Below are 21,446 nucleotides of genomic sequence, written 5' to 3'. Positions count from 1 at the left end.
TGAGGATACGCAGCCATAACTCTCTATTGAGAGTGGGACCAGGGCCCTGGGGGTAGCTGTGGTCAAGTTGCAGACAAGAACTAACACTTGTAAGACAGGAGAGAAGCATTTAGTTACAAAAGCAATCAAAAATTTGTGTATAACTGCATTTGGTGAGCAAATGAAAGCTGTCAGACTCAGAAAAACAGAACTGCTGGTGGAACTGACTTTAGTAACTGGGGTTTTCTTTCTTTTGTTTCTTTTTTTTTTTTTAAGACAGTTGCACCTTTGTCACCCAGGCTGGAGTGCAATGGTGTGATCTTGGCTCACTGTGCAACCTCCGCCTCCTGGATTCAAGCGATTCTCCTGCCTCAGCCTCCAGAGTAGCTAGGATTGCAGGTGCCCGCCACCAGGCCGAGCTAATATTTTGTATTTTTAGTAGAGACAAGTTTTCACCATGTTGGCCAGGCTGGTCTTGAACTCCTGACCTCAAGTGATCCACCCCCCAACTCAGCCTCCCAAAGTGCTAGGATTACAGGCATGAGCCACCACTCCCGGCCATACCAGGGTTTTCTATTGAGTTTCTTGCCAAGGGTGACTCCCAATAACAACCCCCCCTGCACTTAGCTCAGGACTGGAAAGCTCAGGCAGCATAGGGTGAATAAAAGCCTGAGTAGTGCAGTCCCCACAGAGGGGCAGGGGGGCCACAAGGTGGGCAGCAGCAGGGACAGGCATTGTGAGGCATTGTAGGGGGCTGTGGGGCTGGACATTGTGAGTCACTAGCCTGACCTGGCTGTTTCCTGGTAACCAGGTGACATAGGAAGCTTTGTGGGTTATAAGCATCAGCCAGGGCCAGCAGCCCTCAGTCGGTAGCTCGCAGTGGAGGGAGGAGGAGCTCCAACTGTGCTCTTTGATGGTAGTTTTTGCACCTTTGGGTGCTTGTCGTGTTCGTTTATTTTTCAAAGAAGACAGCAGGTCCCTGACCTCATAGACCAGCTAGTTTGGGAGGTGGCGGCAGAATAAGGGCTGAGGCCCCAGATCTGCCTGGGGTCAGGCTGCTTCTAAAAGTGCAGGGCCACCCTCAGTAGTGTGGCTGCTAGGGCAGCACAGTTACAATTTCGCTGAAGGCTGAGGCAGGTGTGGAGAGGCACGGAGAGGCCCCATGGGGAATATACTGACCTGTTGTATCAACTCCAACTGTGGCTGGCCCAGGGGGAAGGAGGCACCCTGTTATGAATCTGATACTGATATTTATGAGGCTGTGGCTGCTGCAACATCAGAATCCACTACTGTACAGCCTGGCAAGCTGGATGTGGGAGCCACGGAGGGCCAAGACCTGCAGCACATCAGCAACCAAAAGATGCCCACAGGTAAAAAAGCCACGGGTGCCGTTTACCCTCTGGCACACCTCTGGCCACCCCCACCCCCTTCCCATACGCTAATCCCCAGAGACATCCTCAACTTCCAGCTCTCTCCTGCCCATAGCCAGCTTTCCCAGGTCTGGGGCATGGGAGACAAAGGCTGACTCTGCCTCCTGTCTTTGTCGTTGAGACTTTTTGATCTAGAAAAGGGAGAGCCCTTTTCTCAATGAAAATTCAAATACCCCAATTTTGGAGTCCCCATCCCATTCTCTAGCCTCACCTATCTGGCCGGTTTGGTACCTAAATGAAGGAACCAGCTAAGGGTCAGATTGTTTTTCTTCCATCTCTTAAGGTAGCTTATTTTTTGTAAATTTTATTATTTATTTATTTATTTATTTATTTATTTATTTATTTTAGATGGAGTCTTGCTCTGTTGCCCAGGCTGGAGTGCAGTGGTGGGATCTCAGCTCACTGCAACCTCTGCCTCCTGGGTTCAAGCGATTCTCTAGCATCAGCCTCCTGAGTAGGGACTACAGGTGCCCACTACCACGCCCGGCTAATTTTTTGTATTTTTAGTAGAGACGGGATTTCACTGTGTTAGCCAGGATGGTCTCGATCTCCTGACCTGGTGATCTGCCCGCCTCGGCCTCCCAAAGTGCTGTGATTACAGGCATGAGGCATCGCGCCCGGCTCCTAATTTAATTTTTTTTAAGTTCCGAGGTACATGTGCAGGATGTACAGGTTTGTTACGTAGGTAAAAGTGTGCCATGGTGGTTTGCTGCACCTGTCAACCCATCACCTAGGTATGAAGCCCTGCATGCATTAGCTGTTTATCCATATTCTCTCCCTTCCCCTGCCCCCTGACAGGCCCCAGTGTGTATCATTCCCTGTCTAACACCATTCGTATTCTAAGACCACTCCCTTGCTGATGACAAATCTAAGTGATGGTTCGCGGGGGACTCTCTTCCCTGCTTCTGTCTGGAGAGCCTGCCTGGCTTCAGGTTCCTGAAGTGAGTGAGGACCTGGAGTGCAGTGTGAGAAACAGATGGCTCAGTGAAGAACTGTCATCATCCACTAGAGTCCCTGGAAACAGCCGTATCATTTAGATGATGTGGGTTTGTGTGCATGAGGGTTGGGAGATAGCCAGGGGTGAATTAATGTGTAGTGTTTGTAAATGTGTGTTTTCCCCCAAAAATGTGGACCCGCATGCCCAGCACAGTGCAAGTGTCAGTTTTCTTGAATTCCTGGCCTATGGTGGTCCTCTCACCTCAGCCTCCCAAGTCATGTCATTCTCTAATAAAAAGGAAGAAAAACTTCAGCACCACCATACACTTTACATAAATGACCTCTTTTTCGCTCAACACAGCATACCTGAAGGTCAGTTTAATATCCCTACTTCTTAGAGAGAGAGAGTGTGGAAAGGAATGAACCCAGATTTTGACCTCCTGAATGGAAGAGGCAAAAGTGAACCCAGAAATGGGTCCCGATGTTGATGGTCTGCATTACTCAACCGTGTCATCACTCAGGCTTGGTGATATGACCCCACACCAGGGAGTTCCAGCACCTATGTGTGCCCTGGTAGTGGTAGTGGATGGCCTATAAGCGTGCCAAACATTGCCCACCATCAAATGGGGCCCCAGTGGTCACATAACCCTGGGTAGCAAAAGGTACACGGAACAATAGACGTTGGCATGGGCATTACTGTGAAATACACATAGAAAGCCCACAGGCTTCTGGTCAGCTCACAGATTCTGAGAAGTGTAAGGGATCACATGGAACAGTGCAGGTCGACATCTGTCAGTGCTGGGGTCATTCCTCAGCACTTGGTCAAAGCAGGGAAGGATCAGGAAGATATTGCATTGTGTTTAGTAACATGAGTACCTCAAGCCTTAGAAATGTTCCAATCCATGGCCGGGCACGGTGGCTCACACCTGTAATCCCAGCACTTTGGGATGCCAAGGCAGCAGATCACCTGAGGTCAGGAGCTTGAGACCAGCCTGGTCAACATGGTAAAAACCTGTCTCTAATAAAAATACAAAAATTAGCCGGCCATGGTGGCCCATACCTGTAGTCCTAGGTACTTGGGTGGCTGAGGCTGGAGAATCGCTTGAACCTGGGAGGTGGAGGTTGCAGTGAGCCGAGATCGAGCCAGTGCCCCCTCCAGCCTGGGTGACAGAGTGAGACTCTGTCTCAAAAACATAAAGAAATAAATAAAAAGAAATGCTGCAATCCATAGCAGACAGACAAGGGCCAGTGCCACGTCAGAACTCAGGACAATATTATTATTAGCCTGGTGCCGATCACCCTCATTGGAGACCTCTTGCACCAGTAGGTTAGTGAGGCTCAACACTCATGTACTGATCCCCATGTACTGATCCCCATGTACTGATCCCCATGATGGACTGTCCCACTGTTGGGGGCTGGTGTGAGCATGAGCAGCCACTGACTCAATGGATGCACACACAGTGCAAATAAATGGAAGACATGGGCGGGGTGCGGTGGCTCATGCCTGTAATCCCAGCACTTTGGGAGGCCGAGGTGGGTGGATTGCCTGAGGTTAGGAGTTCGAGACCAGCCTGGCCAACCTGGCGAAACCCTGTCTCTACTGAAAATATAAAAATGAGTTGGATGTGGTGGTGGGTGCCTGTAATCCCAGCTACTCGGGAGGTTGAGGCAGGAGAATCACTTGAACCCAAGAGGCAGAGGTTGCAGTGAGCTGAGATCGAGCCATTGCACTCCAGCCTCAGTGACTGAGACTGCTTCTCAAAACGAACAAACAAACAAACAAACAAAACAAAAAATGAAAGGGAAGAGCGGAGGAGAAATATCTAACAGGGTTAGTACTCGTATATCTGAGACCCCTTCTGAGTAGGAGTGAACAGGACCTGGCCTTCCTGTCTGCCGAGAGCATGGCATGGACATCATCCTAAATGCCTCAAGAATGGAGTTTCATTGCTTTCTCTTGTCTTCTCCATCTCTTTGTGCGATGATGGCCGTTGACACCGGCAGAAATTGGTGGGGGGGGGGGGGCAGAACAGGAATCAGGTCCCCACTTCTCTGACACAGAGCAGACAGGACACAAGTCAGCAGGGATGGACTTCAGGGTCAGGACAGACACAGACAGGTCCCAGGCCTGATCTTCCTGGGGCTGGGACAGATGACTTTTTCTTTTTCACCTCTTATGGAAGTCACTTGAGGAATGGCCTTGAGGAGACACTATTTGCCAAGGGTTGTCTGGCTCAGAAATGTGTTTTTGTTTGTTTGTTTGTTTTTTGAGGTGGAGTCTCACTCTGTTGCCCAGGCTGGAGTAGTGCAGTTGTGCGATCTCAGCTCACTGCAACGTCCACCTCCCAAGTTCAACTGATTCTGCTGCCTCAGCCTGCTGAGTAGCTGGAATTACAGGCATGTGCCACCGCACCCAACTAATTTTTATATTTGTAGCAGAGACAGGGTTTCTCCATGTTGGCCAGGCTGGTCTCGAACTCCTGACATCAAGTGATCCACCCACCTCGGCCTCCCAAAGTTCTAGGATTACAGGCGTGAGCCACTGTGCCTGGCTGACGTGTGTATCAACTGGACAGAGCCCCCTAGCACTGAGCCTGTAGCTGCAGCACTCCTGAGTAGCAGGGGAGGTAGGGAGGGACACAAGTTCCAGTGCACCATGAGCTCAGCAAAGGGATGGGGACTGATTCCAGAGTCCAGCTCATCCTTGCAACTCTTCTGTGGAATCCAGCACACATCAGTTTCCACTTATTTTATAGAAGGTTTGGAATCTTCAGTGTCAAACTCTATCTGTGTTGTGTCTTCCCACAGGGTGGGTAGAGGAGCCCTGGCTATGGGTGTTTCCTGCCAGGGCAGTGACTGTGTCTTCCTCATTAGTCCTTATCCCAGAGTTCAGTCCTGGGGAGAACATGTTAGGCCCCATGGGCATTGTAATGAACACATCCCTGGGATGAGTTCTAGGTCACCCCTGGGGTGGGATCTAGCTTAGTTGTGGAAATGTTCCCTTCTCAGCCTGTCCAGCCTGTTGAGCCCTACACCAATCCTGGAGCCTGCCCCAGCTTCTGAGTCAGGGTCCCTGGAGATGAAGTTGAGCTCCTGAGGACAGTGAGGTGCCCCTGCCCCTCGGCTCCTGCTGCTCTGATCCTGTCTAGACAGGCTGTGCAGGGCCACGCTCTTCCCCTGTGTGCACGTGCGCCCCCTGCTGGAATCCCTCTGGACCTGGATGTTGTTCTCATTGTTGTCATATCCCCAGCCCCACACAGTGACTGGCCCTTGTGTAGATGCCCAGGAAGTAACCATAAACATATGGTAGGAGCAGAGCTGCAAACTATTTTGCAAGAAAACACCAGGGGAGGGGAGTCATGTCTTCCCCATGTCTGGATCTCCTGTGCCATCTAGTGAGGTTCTCAGTCATATCTGTGCCTCCTCATATTTAAATACATTTAACTATTTACAATTAAAAGTTCAGGGCCGGGCGTGGTGGCTCACACCTGTAATTCCAGCACTTTGGGAGGCCAGGGCCGGTGGATCATCTGAGGTCAGGAGTTCGAGACCAGCCTGGCCAACATGGTGAAACCCCATCTCTACTAAAAATGCAAAAATTAGCCGGGTGTGGTGACGCACACCTGTAATCCCAGCTACTTGGGAAACTGAGGCAGGAGAATCGCCTGAACCTGGGAGGCAGAGGTTGCAGTGAGCCGAGATCATGCCATTGTACTCCAGCCTGGGCAGCAAGAGTGAAACTCCGTCTCAAAAAAAAAAAAAAAAAAATCAGAACCTCATCACAACAGCCACCGTGCAATGGCCCAGCAGCCTTATGTTAATGAAGCGGAGAGATTTCCATCCCTGCAGAATGCTCTTTCACATCTGCTGTGAGCCTGGCTGAGGGACCAATTGTTGAACTCCTGTAACTCAAAGCGTACACATCAAAGTGGGAAATCTCAGGGCTGTGAGATTGGAGGTGAGACCTGTAATGGGCCAGTGGAAGGAAAAAGTTAAAAGGTGGTTCCTTCAGTTCCTCTTTCTCACTCAAAGGCTGGCAAGTGTGAGCAATGCCTTTTTAGAGACCTCTGACTCCACAGAGACCAGGGAGAGTCTGACAACACCGAGGAAAGTGCAGAGCGATCTTGTGCAACCCAGTGTGGCCTCACCTGCAGTAGGAGGCTGGGCGAGTTGCTCTCTGGAATAACTTCTTGCAGAGTTTTTGTCTCTTAATGATTGGCCAATGGACACCATCCATGAGGGCAGCTGCAATGAGGCAGATCTGCAGCTAGAGAATGATACTCTAGGAGGATCTCTGGGAGCAGTTGGGTGACACCTGTTGGTTTGGAACCTAGGAAAAGGGCAATGAAGTCAGAACCAAAGGAAATATGTGTAGAAGTCTGACTTGTTCCTTTGGAATTTTAATAAGATAGATATGAGACAATTTGTATCCATGGGCTTTTTTTTTTTTCTTTTTTTTTTCCCATGGGCTTTGTGTGCTGTGTTTGTAACCATTTTTTCTTCTTGCTCTGATATTTAATGATTACCTTTCCCAGAAGACCAGTTTTTCCTATGTCACAGCAAACATCAAAGCCCTGATTTTTGATTGGTTAATATCTTCTGGGACTTCGGAATGCAAGAGTCTTATTAGGTCTGGGCACTGGCTAAGATGCAAGGTATCTGGTGAGACTCCCTCATGCTCACTACTTGAACACAGTTGTTTCTCTGAGATGGTCTCCGAACCTTCAGTCCCACGCTCCATGTGCCGCATCCAGCAAAGCTCCCTGAGGGACTCCCAGTCTCCAACCACCAGGGCACTGACATTAACTCTGTGTCCTTTTAGGTCCCCCTGAGGACCGCCTGAGTTTAAAATTTCTGCCACCAAGTGAGGAAGACGATGATGCCAAGGTAAGACCCCCTTTCTTTGCCTTCTAAGGAAATGTTGCTTTCCTGATGTCAGAAACAAATTCACCCATCTAAACCCAAAGAATGGACTCAGAGGCCTGCAGAACAGCAAAAGTAAGACTTTTAATGATGGTCTTGCAAGATCTGGGTGCAGACACACCCAGAATGGTTTCAACAAGCAATTTATCCCCGAGTGTGCAGGTCACTCCTCTGGTTCCTCATAGGCTGAGTACTATGAGGTCACAATCTTCCCGGGTGTCACATATCGATTGTTGGGTAGGGGCTTTAGGTATTTTTTTTTTATGGTTGTCTTACTGCATTTTGTTGCAGCCCACACTGCATTGCCATCCTAGTCAGCTCAGGGTCTCTTCAAGTATTTGACTTATGACCTAAGTAGTTGGGCAGGCTGATAAGAACAGACAAAGCGAGATATTTTGCAGGCTAGTAAACTTTCAACTTAGACTAAACTTCTTTGGTTCCAGTGAGGGCAACTAAGTGGGGAGGAAAGGGAGCCCAACAAGCAGGCATTGCCCATCCAAGCAGGAGCCCAGCATATCCTATTTCTTCTGTTTTTTTGCTGACCTACACTGGTTCAAGACAGTTTGTGTTAAAAATGGACCACTGTATACATTATTTCCTTCACCTGATTTCTTTCCTTCTCAATTAATTTTGATATAAAAATATAACAAGACACATTATGTACAACGTACACAATTGTCTTTGTGAGGATGGAATTCAGTGGGAGTTTCTTTTCATCTAATACATGACACACTAGGATGTTTTTAAATGACAGCATCCATCATCAACTGTAATGCAGAGGCATTTTCCTCCACACCAGTTTTCCTCTTTAAATTAGGCATTGTGCATTTACCAACCTAAATCAACCTCAAAGAAATTCTGTGGGAAAAGCTCTTGTCTTTTCACTCATGTCCTCTATGCTAAAGTGTTTTGTCTTTGACATGGACTCAACCACTGTTTCAAAAGTAGTTTTCTGAAGTCATCAAGAGAATAACTGATCTGTGTAAGGGGTGCAGCAGAATTGATCTGATCCTCATAGCATCTTCTTTTATCTCATTGCAGATTTTACCATCACCTGTCCAGGGTACGTACCTTGAACTAACTCACTTTCTGAGAAACAAACTTGCTAGCTTTAATATATAGAAATCTTAATCTGGATTCCTGTTAAAAAATGTTGGGGGTCTGGTGAGAGCAAATGATTCTGCGAGTGTATAATTATGACCAGAGAGGATGTAGAAATGTGTGTGAACCCAGAGGACCAATGAGGAGATTTTGTGTGAGCCAGTGTGTCTTCACCTGGAGTAGAAGTGAGTGCACCTTTCACTGACTTATCCTGATGTTGGTAAAGATACCAGAATCCTAAAGAGTGGATTCTGGAGAACTTCAGCGGGGAAGACCATGCTTTTTCAGGTAGGTAACAATACTTCAGATGGGGTCTAATAAAACAGCATTTACAAGAACCTTCATGTTATACCTGCTGCTTGGGAGGCTGAGGGAGGGTGTAGAAACAGAAAAAGAAAAAGTAAATAGAAGCTGAGTTTGTTATTTTCAGAGTTTAATGTCATCAGGTGAGAAGTACTATGTTTATGGGCTATTGAGTATCCTGTGTTTTTGATCATCTCTTCTTGCTTTATTATTTAAAGATGATTTTTCTGAGAACACCTGCTCTTTTCTGCCTGTGCCACTGCAAAATCTCAGAGCCTGTGGTTTGGGACACAGTTCTGTCACAAGCAGTTACTCACTCCTGGAAACAGAATTCTTCTGCGGTGTGCCAGATGCATAGGAGAAATGGATCCTCACCTTATGAACTGTTAGGTTTCATGGCAGCACATTCTTTTGTCTGTGCTTGCTGTTTACCTCTGGTACCAAGACATCTCCCTGAGTGTGGAGGACAGAATGAAAATTCACTCTGGGCTCACTGCAAAAGGTCCAGTGTCTTGGAAATGGAGGGAGAAGCACAACCTTGAGCACACTGTCAGCATTCTGTTGAGAATATGCAGTTTTACCATCATTTGTGGAAGAGACTTTCCTTTCCCCATTGTGTATTCTTGGTACCTTCGTTGAAGATCAGCTGACTCTGTATGTGTGCATTTAATTCTGGGCTCTCTATTCTACATCTGTGATACTATGGGTGCCCCCACGCTAGAAGCATGCTGTCTGAATTTCTGTTTTTTGTAGATTTCAATCTCATGAATGTGCATCCTCCGACACTATTCTTTTCCAACATTACCATGTTTATTTGAGGCAAATGAAAATTCATTAAAGTCTGAGGATTATCTTTTCCATTTCTGCACACATGACTGTTACCAGTTTGATAGCAGTTGTTAATCTGTAGATTATTTGTGTAGTATTGTGTGTTAGTCAGGCTTAGTCTTCCTATCCATGAATATGGGATGCCTTTCTACTTATTTGTATGTTCTTTACTTTCTAGAATCTTTATGTTGACAGCTGATTAGTTAGATTTAACAAGACTGATATAAATTTGTGATTTCTATTTTTTTCTTTTCTTTTTTGTTTTTTGAGATGGAGTCTCACTCTGTCACCATACTGGGGTGCAGTGATGTGATCTCTGCTCACTTCCACCTCTGCCTCCTGGGTGCAAGTGATTCTTCTGCCTTATCCTCCTGAGTAGCTGGGACTACAGTCATGTGCCACCATGCCTAGATAATTTTTGTATTTTTAGTAGAGATGTGGTTTTACCATGTTGGCCGGGATGGTCTCAATCTTTTGATGTCGTGATCTGCCCGCCTCAGCCTCCCAAAAAGTGCTGGGATTATAGGCATGAGCCACCATGCCCAGCCAAATTTGTGATATCTTGTACCAATATTTTTTGGTACAATAGGCATCAAACAAAAAAAATTTATGTAAGCTAGTTAACCAAAAAATCACGCTTTTCCTCATGGACATTTTTTAATGAATTTGTTCATTTGTATTGGTATACATTTCCTCATTTCCATAGATCATGTATATTTGAACCTGGAAACTTATCCTCATGGCAGAAAGTGTTCAGAGTCACGTCTCTCAGATTCACTGGTGTAGTTAGAGCAGGCTGTGTGAGCTTGGCCTGTGTGAATGAAACCTGATCTTTACGGAATCTCCTCAGGGAGAGTGACACAGAGCTGATGAAGCCCTTGATTACAGGGGCCCAAAAGGTTGTGGGCACACACCATTATTCCAGAAGAAGACTTAGAGGAAATCATGACTATTTTTAATTGTAGCATTTTAATATTCTTTTTTAAATGGTCTCTATGAAAAAGAATGTGTGATTAATAGAGTAATTTGGGTAAAATTGAGTCCATTTCACCAATAAAATAGACTTTTAATTAAGTAATAGATCTTTTAAAACAGATGCTAAATGTAGTACCAGCATAATTGGATCCTAATGTACTGACACGATCTTGAATACATTAAGAAAATACTGTTGGTTTTGAAGAGTTTCAAAACATTTGAGAGGTAGGAAGGCACTCTTCCATTGACCCTTAGTGTATGCTTTAGTTCCATTTGGGGTTGACTGTTTTGTGTTGCTGCATGATGCCTCTAGTACAAGGCCAAGGCCTCCATGTCTCATGTCTTTCCTGCTCCCCTCCTCTGCCATCCCTCTTCCCCTCAGGGGAATAGCGCAGCATTAACTCAGTCCATGCTTGTTAATCAACCACCTCCATACACCACATCCAGCAAAGCTCCCTGAGTGACTCACAGTCACAATCAACCAGGGCACGGATCTTTCCTCTGTGTCCTTCCAGGTTCTTCTGAGGACAAGCTGAGTTTAGTATGCCTACCACGAAGTGAAGATGATGACTGTGATGATGATGATGATGATGTCCAGGTAAGACAATCTTTCTTTGTCTTCTAAGGAAATGTTGGTTTTCTGATGTGAGAAACAAACTCACCAGTCCAATCCCAAAGAATGGACTCAGGGAGCTGTAAACAACAAAAGTGAGATTTTCTTTCCTTTCTTTTTTTTGTTTCTTTTTTCTTTTCTTTTCTTTTTTTGTTTTGTTTTGTTTTTGTTTTTGTTTGAGACAGAGTCTCACTCAGTTCACCAGGCTGGAGTGCAGTGGTGCAATCTCGGCTCCATCTCCTGGGCTCAATGAATTCTCCTGCCTCAGCCTCCCAGGTAGCTGGGATTACAGGCATGTGTCTTCATGCCCAGATAATTTTTGTATTCTTAGTAGAGACGGTGTTTTACCATTTTGGCCAGGCTGGTCTCGAACTCCTGACCGCAGGTAATCCACCCACCTCAGCTTCCGAAAGTGCTGGTATTACAGGCATGAGCCACCCCACCTGGCCGAAAGTGAGACTTTTAATGACAGTCTTGCAAGATCCGGTACCTTATGGGCAGACACACCCAGCACAGTTTCAACAAGCAATTTATCCCCTAGTGTGCAGGTCCCTACCCTGGTTCCTCATAGGCTGAGTACTATGAGGTCACAATCTTCCTGGGTGTCACATATTGATTTTTGGGGAGGGGCTTTAGGTATTTTTTTTTTATGGTTGTCTTACTGCATTTTGTTGCAGCCCACAATGCATTACCATCCTAGTGAGCTCAGGGGCTCTTCAAGTATTTGACCTATGACCTAAGTAGCTGGGCAGGCTGATAAGAACAGACAAAGCGAGCTATTTTGCAGGCTAGTAAACTTTCAACTTAGACTAAACTTCTTTGGTTGAAGTGAGGGCAATTAAGTGGGGAAGAGAGGGGGCCCAACAAGCAGGCATTGCCCATCCAAGCAGGAGCCCAGCATATCCTATTTCTTCTGTGTTTTGCTCACCTAAACCAGTTCAAGGCAGATTGTGTTAAAAATGGACCACTGTATACATTATTTCCTTCACCTGATTTCTTTCCTTCTCAATTAATTTTGGTATAAAAATATAACAAGTCACGTTATGTACAACATACACAGTTCTCTCTGTGAGGATGTAGTTCAGTGGGAGTTTCTTTTCATCGAATACATGACACACTAGGATGTTTTTAAATGATGGCGTCCATCATCTACTGTAATGCAGAGGCATTTTCCTCCACACCAGTTTTTCTCCTTGGATTAGGCATTGTGCATTTACCAATCTAAGTCAACCTCAAAGATAAATTCTGTGGGAAAAGCTCTTGTCTTTTCCACAGGTGTTCTCTATGCTAGAATGTTTGGCCTTTGACCTTGACTCAACAACAGTTTCACAACTAGTTTTCTGAAGTCATCAAGAGAATAACAGATCTGCGTAAGGGGTGCAGCAGAATTGATCTGATCCTCATAGCATCTTCTTTTGTCTCGTTGCAGATTTTACCGTCACGTGTCCAGGGTATGTACCTTGAACTAACTCACTTTCTGAGAAACAAACTTGCTGGCTTTAATATATAGAAACCTTAATCTGGATTCCTGTTAAAAATATTGGGGGTGTGGTGAGAGCAAATGATTCTGCAAGTGTATAGCTATGACCAGAGAGGCTGTAGAAATGTGTGTGAACCAGAGGACCAACCAGGAGATTTTGTGTGAGCCAGTGTGTCTTCACCTGGAGTTGGAGAAGTGAGTGCACCTCTCACTGACTTATCCTGATGTTGGTGGTTATAAAGAGTGGATTCTGGAGAATCTCAGCAGGGAAGAGGTTACCTTTCCAGGTGGGCAACAAGACTTGAGGTGGGATCTAATAAAACAGCATTTCCAGGAACCTTCATGTTATATCTGCTGCTTGGGAGGTGAGGGAGGGTGTAAAAAGAGAAAAAGAAAAAGTAAATATAAGCCGAGTTCTTTTCAGAGTTTAATGTCTTCATGGTGAGAAGTACTATGTTTATGGGCTTTTGAGTATCCTGTGTTTTTGTTCACCTCTTCTTGCTTTATTATTTAAAGTTGATTTTTCTGAGAACACCTGCTCTTTTCTGCCTCTGGCACTGCAAAATCTCAGAGCCTTTAGTGTGGGACACAGTTCTGTCACAAGCAGTTACTCACTCCTGGAGACAGAATTCTTCTGTGGTGTGCCCAGATGCATAGGAGAAATGGATCCTCACCTTATGAACTGTTAGGTTTCATGGCAGCACATTCATTTGTCTGTGCTTGCTGTTTACCTCTGGTATCAAGACATCTCCCTGAGTGTGGAGGACAGAATGAAAATTCACTCTGGACTCACTGCAATAGCTCCAGTGTCTTGGAAATGGAGGGAGAAGCACAACCTTCAGCACTCTGTCAGCATTCTGTTTTTTCATGTGAATGAGAATATGCAGTTTTACCATCATTTGTGGAAGAGGCTTTCCTTTCCCCAGTGTGTATTCTTGACAACTTTGTTGAAGATCAGCTGACTCTGTATGTGTGCGTTTAATTCTGGGCTCTCTATTCTATATCTGTGATACTTATGGGTGCCTCCATGCTGGAAGCATGCTGTTTGCATTTCTCTGTTTTTTGTAGATTTCAATCTCATGAATGTGCATCCTCCAACACTGTTCTTTTTCAACATTACCATGGTTATTTGAGGCACATAAAAATTCATTAAAGTCTTAGATTAACTTTTCCATTTCTTCGCAGGTGGCTGTTACCAGTTTGATAGCAGTTCTTGTGAGTCTGTAGATCATGTGTGTAGTATTGTGTGTTAGTCATGCTGAGTCTTCCTATCCATGAATATGGGAAGCCTTTCAACTTATTTGTATGTTTTTTACTTTTAGAAACTTTATGTTGACAGCTGATTAGTTAGATTTAACATGACTAATATAAATTTGTGATTTCTTTTTCTTTTTTTTTTTTTTTTTGAGACGGAGTCTCACTCTGTCACCATACTGGGGAGCAGTGATGTGATCTCTGCTCACTGCCACCTCTGCCTCCCAGGTTGAAGTGATTCTCCTGCCTTATCCTCCCTAGTAGCTGGGACTACAGATGCATGCCACCACGTCCAGCTAATTTTTGAAGATTTAGTAGAGACGTGGTTTTACCATGTTGGCCAGGATGGTCTCGATCTCTTGACCTCGTGATCCCCCCACCTCGGCCTCCCAAAGTGCTGGGATTACAGGCATGAGCCACCACGCCTGGACAAATTTGTGATATCTTATACCAATATTTTGTATGTCTGAATGAATAGGCATCAAGGTAAAAAAATTACATAAGCTAGTTAACCAAAAATCACCCCCGTACTCATGGACATTTTTTCATGAATTTGTTCATTTCTATTGATATACATTTCCTCATTTCAGTAGATCATGTATATTTGAACCTGGAAACTTATCCTCATGGCAGAAAGTGTTCAGAGTCACGTCTCTCAGCTTCACTGGTACAGGTAGAGCAGGCTCTATGAGCTTGGCCTGTTTCAATGAAGCCTGATCTTTAGGGAATCTCCTCAGGGAGAGTGACACAGAGCTGCTGAAGCCCCTGATCACAGGGACCCAAAAGTTTGTGTTCACACACCATGGTTCCAGAAGAAGACTTACAAAGAGGAAATCATGACTATTTTTAATTTTAGTATTTTAATATTTAATTTTTTAAATGATCTCTATGAAAAAGAAATTGTGATCAGCTGGGTGCGGTGGCTCACCCCTGTAATCCCAGCACTTTGGGAGGCCGAGGTGGGTGGATCATGAGATCAGGAGATGGAGACCATCCTGGCTAACACGGTGAAACTCCAACTCCACTAAAAATACAAAAAAATTAGCCAGACGTGGTGGTGGGTGCCTGTAGTCCCAGCTACTCGGGAAGCTGAGGTAGGAGAATGGTGCAAACCTGGGAGGTGGAGCTTGCAGTGAGCTGAGATCACACCACTGCACTCCAACCTGGGGGACAGAGTGAGACTCTGTCTCAAAAAAAAAAAAAAAAAAAAAAAAAAAAAGAATGTGTGATCAATAGAATAGAGTAATTTGGGTAAAATTGAATCCATTTCACCAATAAATTAAGTAATTAATCCTTTAAAACAGATGCTAGATGTTGTACCAGCATAATTATGTCCAGTGTACTTACACAGTCTTGAATACATTAAGAAAATACTGTTTGTTTAGAAGAGTTTCAAAACATTTGAGAGGGAGGAAGGCACTCTTCCATTGACCCTTAGTGTGTGCTTTAGTTCCATTTGGGGTTGACTGTTTTGTGTTGCTGCGTGATGCCTCTAGTATACAAGGCCAAGGCCTCCATGCCTCATGTCTGTCCTGCTCCCCTCCTCTGCCATCCCTCTTCCACTCAGGGGAATAGGCCAGCATTAACCAGTCCATGTTTGTTAATCAACCACCTCCATATACCACATCCAGCAAAGCTCCCTGAGTGACTCACAGTCACAAACAACCAGGGCACGGATCTTTCCTCTGTGTCCTTCCAGGTTCTTCTGAGGACAACCTGAGTTTAGTATGCCTACCACGAAGTGAAGATGATGACTGTGATGATGATGATGATGATGTCCAGGTAAGACAATCTTTCTTTGTCTTCTAAGGAAATGTTGGTTTTCTGATGTGAGAAACAAACTCACCAGTCCAATCCCAAAGAATGGACTCAGGGAGCTGAAAAACAGTAAAAGTGAGATTTCCGAGGAGAGGGGGCCCAACAAGCAGGCATTGCCTATCCAAGCAGGAGCCTAGCATATCCTATTTCTTCTGGTTTTTTTGCTGACCTAGACCGGTTCAAGGCACTTTGTATTAAACATGGACCACTGTATACATTATTTCCTCCACCTGATTTCTTCCCTTCTCAATTAATTTTGATATAAAAATATGACAAGTCACATTATGTACAACATACACAATTCTCTTTGTGAGGATGGAGTTCAGTGGGAGTTTCTTTTCATCTAATGCATGACACACTAGGATGTTTTTAAATGACAGCATCCATCATCAACTGTAATGCAGAGGCATTTCCTCCACACCAGTTTTTCTCCTTGGATTAGACATTGTGCATTTACCAATCTAAATCAACTTCAAAGATAAATTCTGTGGGAAAAGCTCTTGTCTTTTCCACACATGTCCTCTATGCTAGAATGTTTGGTCTTTGACCTTGACTTACCACTGTCTTACAAATAGTTTTGTGAAGTCATCAAGAGACTAACAGATCTGTGTAAGGGGTGTGGCAGAATTGATCTGATCCTTACAGCATCTTCTTTTATCTCATTGCAGATTTTACCATCACCTGTCCAGGGTATGTACCTTGAACTAACTCACTTTCTGAGAAACAAACTTGCTGACTTTAATATATAGAAACCTTAATCTGGGTTCCTGTTAAAAAATATTAGGGGTGTGGTGAGAGTAAATGATTCTGCAAGTGTATAACTATGAGCAGAGGGGCTGTAGAAATGTGTGTGAACCAGAGGACCAACCAGGAGATTTTGTGTGAGCCAGTGTGTCTTCACCTGGAGTAGAAGTGAGTGCACCTTTCACTGACTTATCCTGATGTTGGTGGTTCTAAAGATTGGATTCTGGAGAATCTCAGCAGGGAAGAGTATGCCTTTCCAGGTAGGTAAAAAGATTTCAAGTGGGGTCTAATAATACAGCATTTCCAGGAGTCTTCATGTTATACCTGCTGCTTGGCAGGGTTAGGGAAGGTGCAGAAATAGATAAAGAAAAAGTAAATATAGGTCAAGTTTGTTCTTTTTAGAGTTTAATGTCATCATGGTGAGAAGTACTATGTTTATGGGCTTTTGAGTATCCTGTGTTTTCGATCACCTCTTCTTACTTTATTATTTACAGATGATCTTTCTAGAACACCTGCTCTTTTCTGCCTGTGCCACTGCAAAATCTCAAAGCCTTTGGTTTAGGACAGAGTTCTGTCACAGGCAGTTACTTAATTCTGGAGACAAAATTCTTCTGTGGTGTGTCCAGATGCATAGGAGAGATTAATTCTCACCTTATGAAGTGTTAGGTTTCATGGCAGCACATTCATTTGTCTGTTTTTCCTGCTTACCTCTGGTATCAAGAGCTCTTCCTGGGCATGGAGGACAGAATGAAAATACACTCTGGGCTCACTGCACAAGCTTCAGTGTCTTGGAAATGGAGGGAGAAGCACAACCTTGAGCACACTGTCAACATTCTATTTCTTTATTTGAATGAGAATATGCAGTTTTACCATCATTTGTGGAAGAGGCTTTCCTTTCCCCATTGTGTATTTTTGACACTTTTGTTGAAGATCAGTTTACAGTGTATGTGTGCATTCAATTCTTGGCTCTCTATATCTGTGAAACTTATGAGTGCCCCCATGCTAGAACCATGCTGTCTGAATTTCTGTATTTGTGTATGTGTGTGGATTTCAATCTCATGAATGTGCAACCACTAACACTATTGTTTTAATGTCATCATGGTTACTTGAGACATATAAAATTAATTAAAGTTGTAGGATTATGTTTTCAATTTCTGCACAGATGGCTGTTGCCAGTTTGATAGCAGTTCTTGTGAGTCTGTAGATCATCTGTGTAGTATTGTGTGTTAGTCAGGTTTAGTCTTCCTATCCATGAATACAGGATGCCTTTCCACTTATTTGTACCTTCTTTACTTCCTAGGATCTTCATGTTGACAGCTGATAATTAGATTTAACATGACTGATAAAAATTTTTGATTTCTTATACCAATATTTTATATGTCTGAATGAATAGGTATCAAATAAATATATATGTATATTTTGAGATGGAGTTTCACTGTTCTTGCCCAGGCTGGAGTGCAATGGCGTGATCGCGGCTCACTGCAACCTCTGCCTCCAAGATTCAAGTGATTCTCCTGCCTCAGCCTCCTGAGTGGCTGGAATTACAGGCACTCACCGCCATGCCTGGCTAATTTTTTTGTATTTTTAGTAGAGACGGGGTTTTACCATGTTGGCCAGGCTGGTCATGAACTGCTGACCTCAGGTCATCCACCCACCTCAGCCTCCCAAACTGCTGGGATTACAGGTCTGAGCCAGAGTGCTCAACCAAAAAAATAATTTTTATATAAGCTAGCTAACCAAAAATCACCCCCATACTCATGGACTTTTTTTCATGAATTTGTTCATTTGTATTGGTATACATTTCCCCAGTTCAGTAGATAATGTATATTTGAACCTGGAAACTTATCCTCATGGCAGAAAGTGTTCAGAGTCACATCTCTCAGCTTCACTGGTGTAGTTAGAGCAGGCTCTGTGGGCTTGGCCTGTTTGAATGAAGCCTGATTTTTAGGGAATCTCCTCAGGGAGAGTGACACAGGAGCTGCTGAAGCCCCTGATCACAGGGGTCCAAAAGTGTGTGTAGAAGTTGTTCCAGAAGAAGACTTACAAAGAGGAAATCATGACTATTTTTAATTGTAGCATTTTAATATTGAATTTTTAAAATGATCTCTATGAAAAAGAAAGTGTCATTAATAGAATAATTTGGGTAAAATTGAGTCCATTTCACAATAAAATATGATTTTAAATAAGTAATAAATCCTTTAAAAGAGATGCTAAATGTAGTATCAGCATAATTAGATCCTAGTGTACTGACACAGTCTTGAATACGTTAAGAAAATCCTGTTTGTTTTGAAGAGTTTCAAAACATTTGAGAGGGAGGAAGGCACTCTTCCACTGACCCTTAGTGTGCATTTTACTTACATTTGGGGGTGATTGTTTTGTGTTGCTTCCTGATGCCTCTAGTACAAGGCCAAGGCCTCCATGTCTCATGTCTTTCATGCTTCCCTTCTTTGCCATCCCTCTTCCACTCAGGGGAATAGCCCAGCATCAACTCAGTCCATGCTTGTTAATCAATCACCTCCATACACCACATCCAGCAAAGCTCCCCGAGTGACTCACAGTCACCAACCACCGGTGCACTGATCTTTCCTCTGTGTCCTTCCAGCTTGTTCTGAAGGTAGCCTGTTTTTAAGATGCTCACTGAGACGCAAAGATGAAGAAGAAGAAGAAGAAGAAGAAGAAGATGATGACATCCACGTAAGACCTCCCTTTTTTTGTCTTCTACAGCAATGTTGCTTTCCTGATTCCTTTACTTCTCAATTAATTTTGATATGAAAATCTGGCAATGCACATTATGTACACTGTACACTATTCTCTTTGTGGGGCTGGAATTCCGTAGGTGTGTCTTCCCAACTTATATGTGGTCCACTAGGGTGCTTTTAAATGACAGCATCCATTATCAACTGGAATACTGAGACATTTTCCACAACAACAGTTTTCCTCCTTGAATTAAGCATTGTGCATTTGCATATAAAATTAAAGGTAAATTCTACAAATAGAGGTCTTGTTTTTCTATAGCTATCCTCTGTGCTAGTCTTTGGGGGACTTTGACCTATGGCTCAATCACTATACTGCCTTCTGGTTTTTTATCGTTGTCCAGAGAATAACAGATCTGTGTGAAGCGCACAGCAGAATCTGATTTTCATAATGTTTTCTTTTATATAATTGCAGATAACAGCTCGGATAGAAAGTGGTATGTACCATGAAATAACTCACTTCCTGAGGGAAAAAACTTGCTAGCTTCAGTGTATAGAAACCTGATTCTGGGGTCCTGCTGGGAAAGAGGCTTGGGGTTCTCGTGAAAGTGATTCTGCCAGTATAGAACTCTGGCCTGAGAAGCTGTAGGAAGGTTTGTCGACCCAGAAGAAAGATTAGGGGATCATGTATGAAGCAGCATGGAGTGGGAGACTAGCTCATCACTCAGCTTCAGCTAAAGTAAAGTAGGAGGAGTGGGTGAGTCACTCTCTCTAATGACTTATTGTGGTGTTTTTGTTTCTAAAGACTTGACGCTGGAGAGTCTAAGTGATGAGGAGATTCATCCAGGTAGGGAACTACGTGCCAGCAAAAACCCAATGGGAAAAGGTTCCCAGGAGCCTCCAGGTTATCCCTGTTGCTTGTGAGGAGGGGCTGAAGGAGGGGGTATGAAAACAGAAAGAAAATGGAAATATGTGTGAGGTCTGGCTTGTTGTTTTCAGAGTTTCTTGGCATCATGGTAAGAACTGTCTCTATGGGCTATGAGGGTGCTGCGTTCATGAGAGATTATCTTTGCAGTGCACCTGCTCTTTTCTGCCCTGTGGAACATCATAGCCTTTGGTTTGGATTAGTCAACATTCCTTGGGAGTGGGCACAAGGGGTATAGGCTTAAGCACTGGGTGTCATCTGTGATGAAGGGAATCTGGGGGACACAACTGTCTTACAGGCATTTCCTGGAACCTAGAGAAACAGTCCTTGTGCTGTGTGCCAAGGGGAAATCGAGAATCACCCTCTGAACTTTCAGGACTTGTTAGTGCACATTCATGTTTCTGTCCTCACTGTGCACTCCTGGTTTAAAGGGATCTCCCGGAGTGGATGGTGGGGTGAATATTCACTCTGGGGTCACTGGTAAAACTCCAGTCTCCTTTGAGGGGAGGAGAAAAGTTTGACCTTGAGCACTTTTCCAGCCTCCACTGCCCAACCCAATCACACATTCTGAGATGTGGCTTCTTTCTCCCAGTTCTCTAATTTTTTGGGAAGCCAAAAGTTCCTTCCCACAAAAGATAGTATCACACTATTTCCTGTCTTCAAAAATTTGGCTTTGGTTTTGTTCTCTAAGTTGTATTCATCACTTAAGTTCTAGACTTTTTTTTTTTTTTTTTTTTTTTTTTTGAGATGGAGTCTCGCTCTGTCACCCAGGCTGGAGTGCAGTGGTGCGATCTCGGCTCACTGCAAGCTCCGCCTCCCGGGTTCATGCCATTCTCGTGCCTCAGCCTCCCGAGTAGTGGGGACTACAGGCGTCCACCACCATGCCTGGCTAATTTTTTGTATTTTTGGTAGAGACAGGGTTTCACCATGTTGGCCAGGCTAGTCAGGAACTCCTCAGCTCAGGCGATCTGCCCGCCTCAGCCTCCCAAAGTGCTTGGATTATAGGCATGTATCACCATGCCTGGCCAGGGTTATTTTTAATGTAATTGTGGCTATCTCAAGTAATGGTGCTTTGAGTATTTTTGTCAGTGGTTTTGGAATAACACCAGCACTCACTTTTGTGGAGTAGACTGTTAGAAGGGGGCATATCTTTCATTGTTATAAATAATGCCAAACTTTTTCCAAAATGATGACACCAATTCATGCTCCTGTAACAGCATATGTGAGTAGCCGTTTCTCCAAATCCTCACGGACTCTTAGTTTTATCTCTTTCTAAAAATTCCATCACTGCGGTTAGTCTTTCATTTGTATAACATATTACTTAAAATGTTCACCAAAAAGAAATGTTGTTTTACTGTAATGACGCAGCGCAGTAGGTTTGTTTACACCCGCCTCACCACAGACACGTAAGTAATGCACTGCGCCGACCTTTCAACAGGTACGA

General features: G+C 44.2%; 1 protein-coding gene across 3 annotated transcripts in view; it reads left to right on the top strand.

Annotated features, from left to right (window-relative positions):
• Positions 1-843: 843 nt before the first annotated feature.
• Positions 844-21,446, top strand: part of DRICH1 (aspartate rich 1) — a 51,034-nt gene continuing 30,431 nt past the window's right edge. For 2 of the 3 annotated variants that reach the window (XM_016939561.4, XM_016939562.4), the window contains exons 1-11: positions 844-1,349; positions 7,168-7,232; positions 8,310-8,331; positions 10,991-11,073; positions 12,518-12,539; positions 13,754-13,783; positions 15,522-15,604; positions 16,309-16,330; positions 18,987-19,078; positions 19,553-19,574; positions 19,883-19,924. In XM_016939561.4, the coding sequence (XP_016795050.3) occupies positions 1,142-1,349; positions 7,168-7,232; positions 8,310-8,331; positions 10,991-11,073; positions 12,518-12,539; positions 13,754-13,783; positions 15,522-15,604; positions 16,309-16,330; positions 18,987-19,078; positions 19,553-19,574; positions 19,883-19,924 (691 nt within the window). In that variant the 5' untranslated portion in view covers positions 844-1,141. The remainder of the gene's footprint in view (positions 1,350-7,167; positions 7,233-8,309; positions 8,332-10,990; positions 11,074-12,517; positions 12,540-13,753; positions 13,784-15,521; positions 15,605-16,308; positions 16,331-18,986; positions 19,079-19,552; positions 19,575-19,882; positions 19,925-21,446) is intronic. The other variant, XM_063808326.1, reaches the window with a different exon arrangement.

The sequence above is a fragment of the Pan troglodytes genome, chromosome 23, assembly GCF_028858775.2.
Source record: "Pan troglodytes isolate AG18354 chromosome 23, NHGRI_mPanTro3-v2.0_pri, whole genome shotgun sequence".
Taxonomy (NCBI): Eukaryota; Metazoa; Chordata; class Mammalia; order Primates; family Hominidae; genus Pan; species Pan troglodytes.
This window is presented reverse-complemented; position numbering and strand designations above follow the sequence as displayed.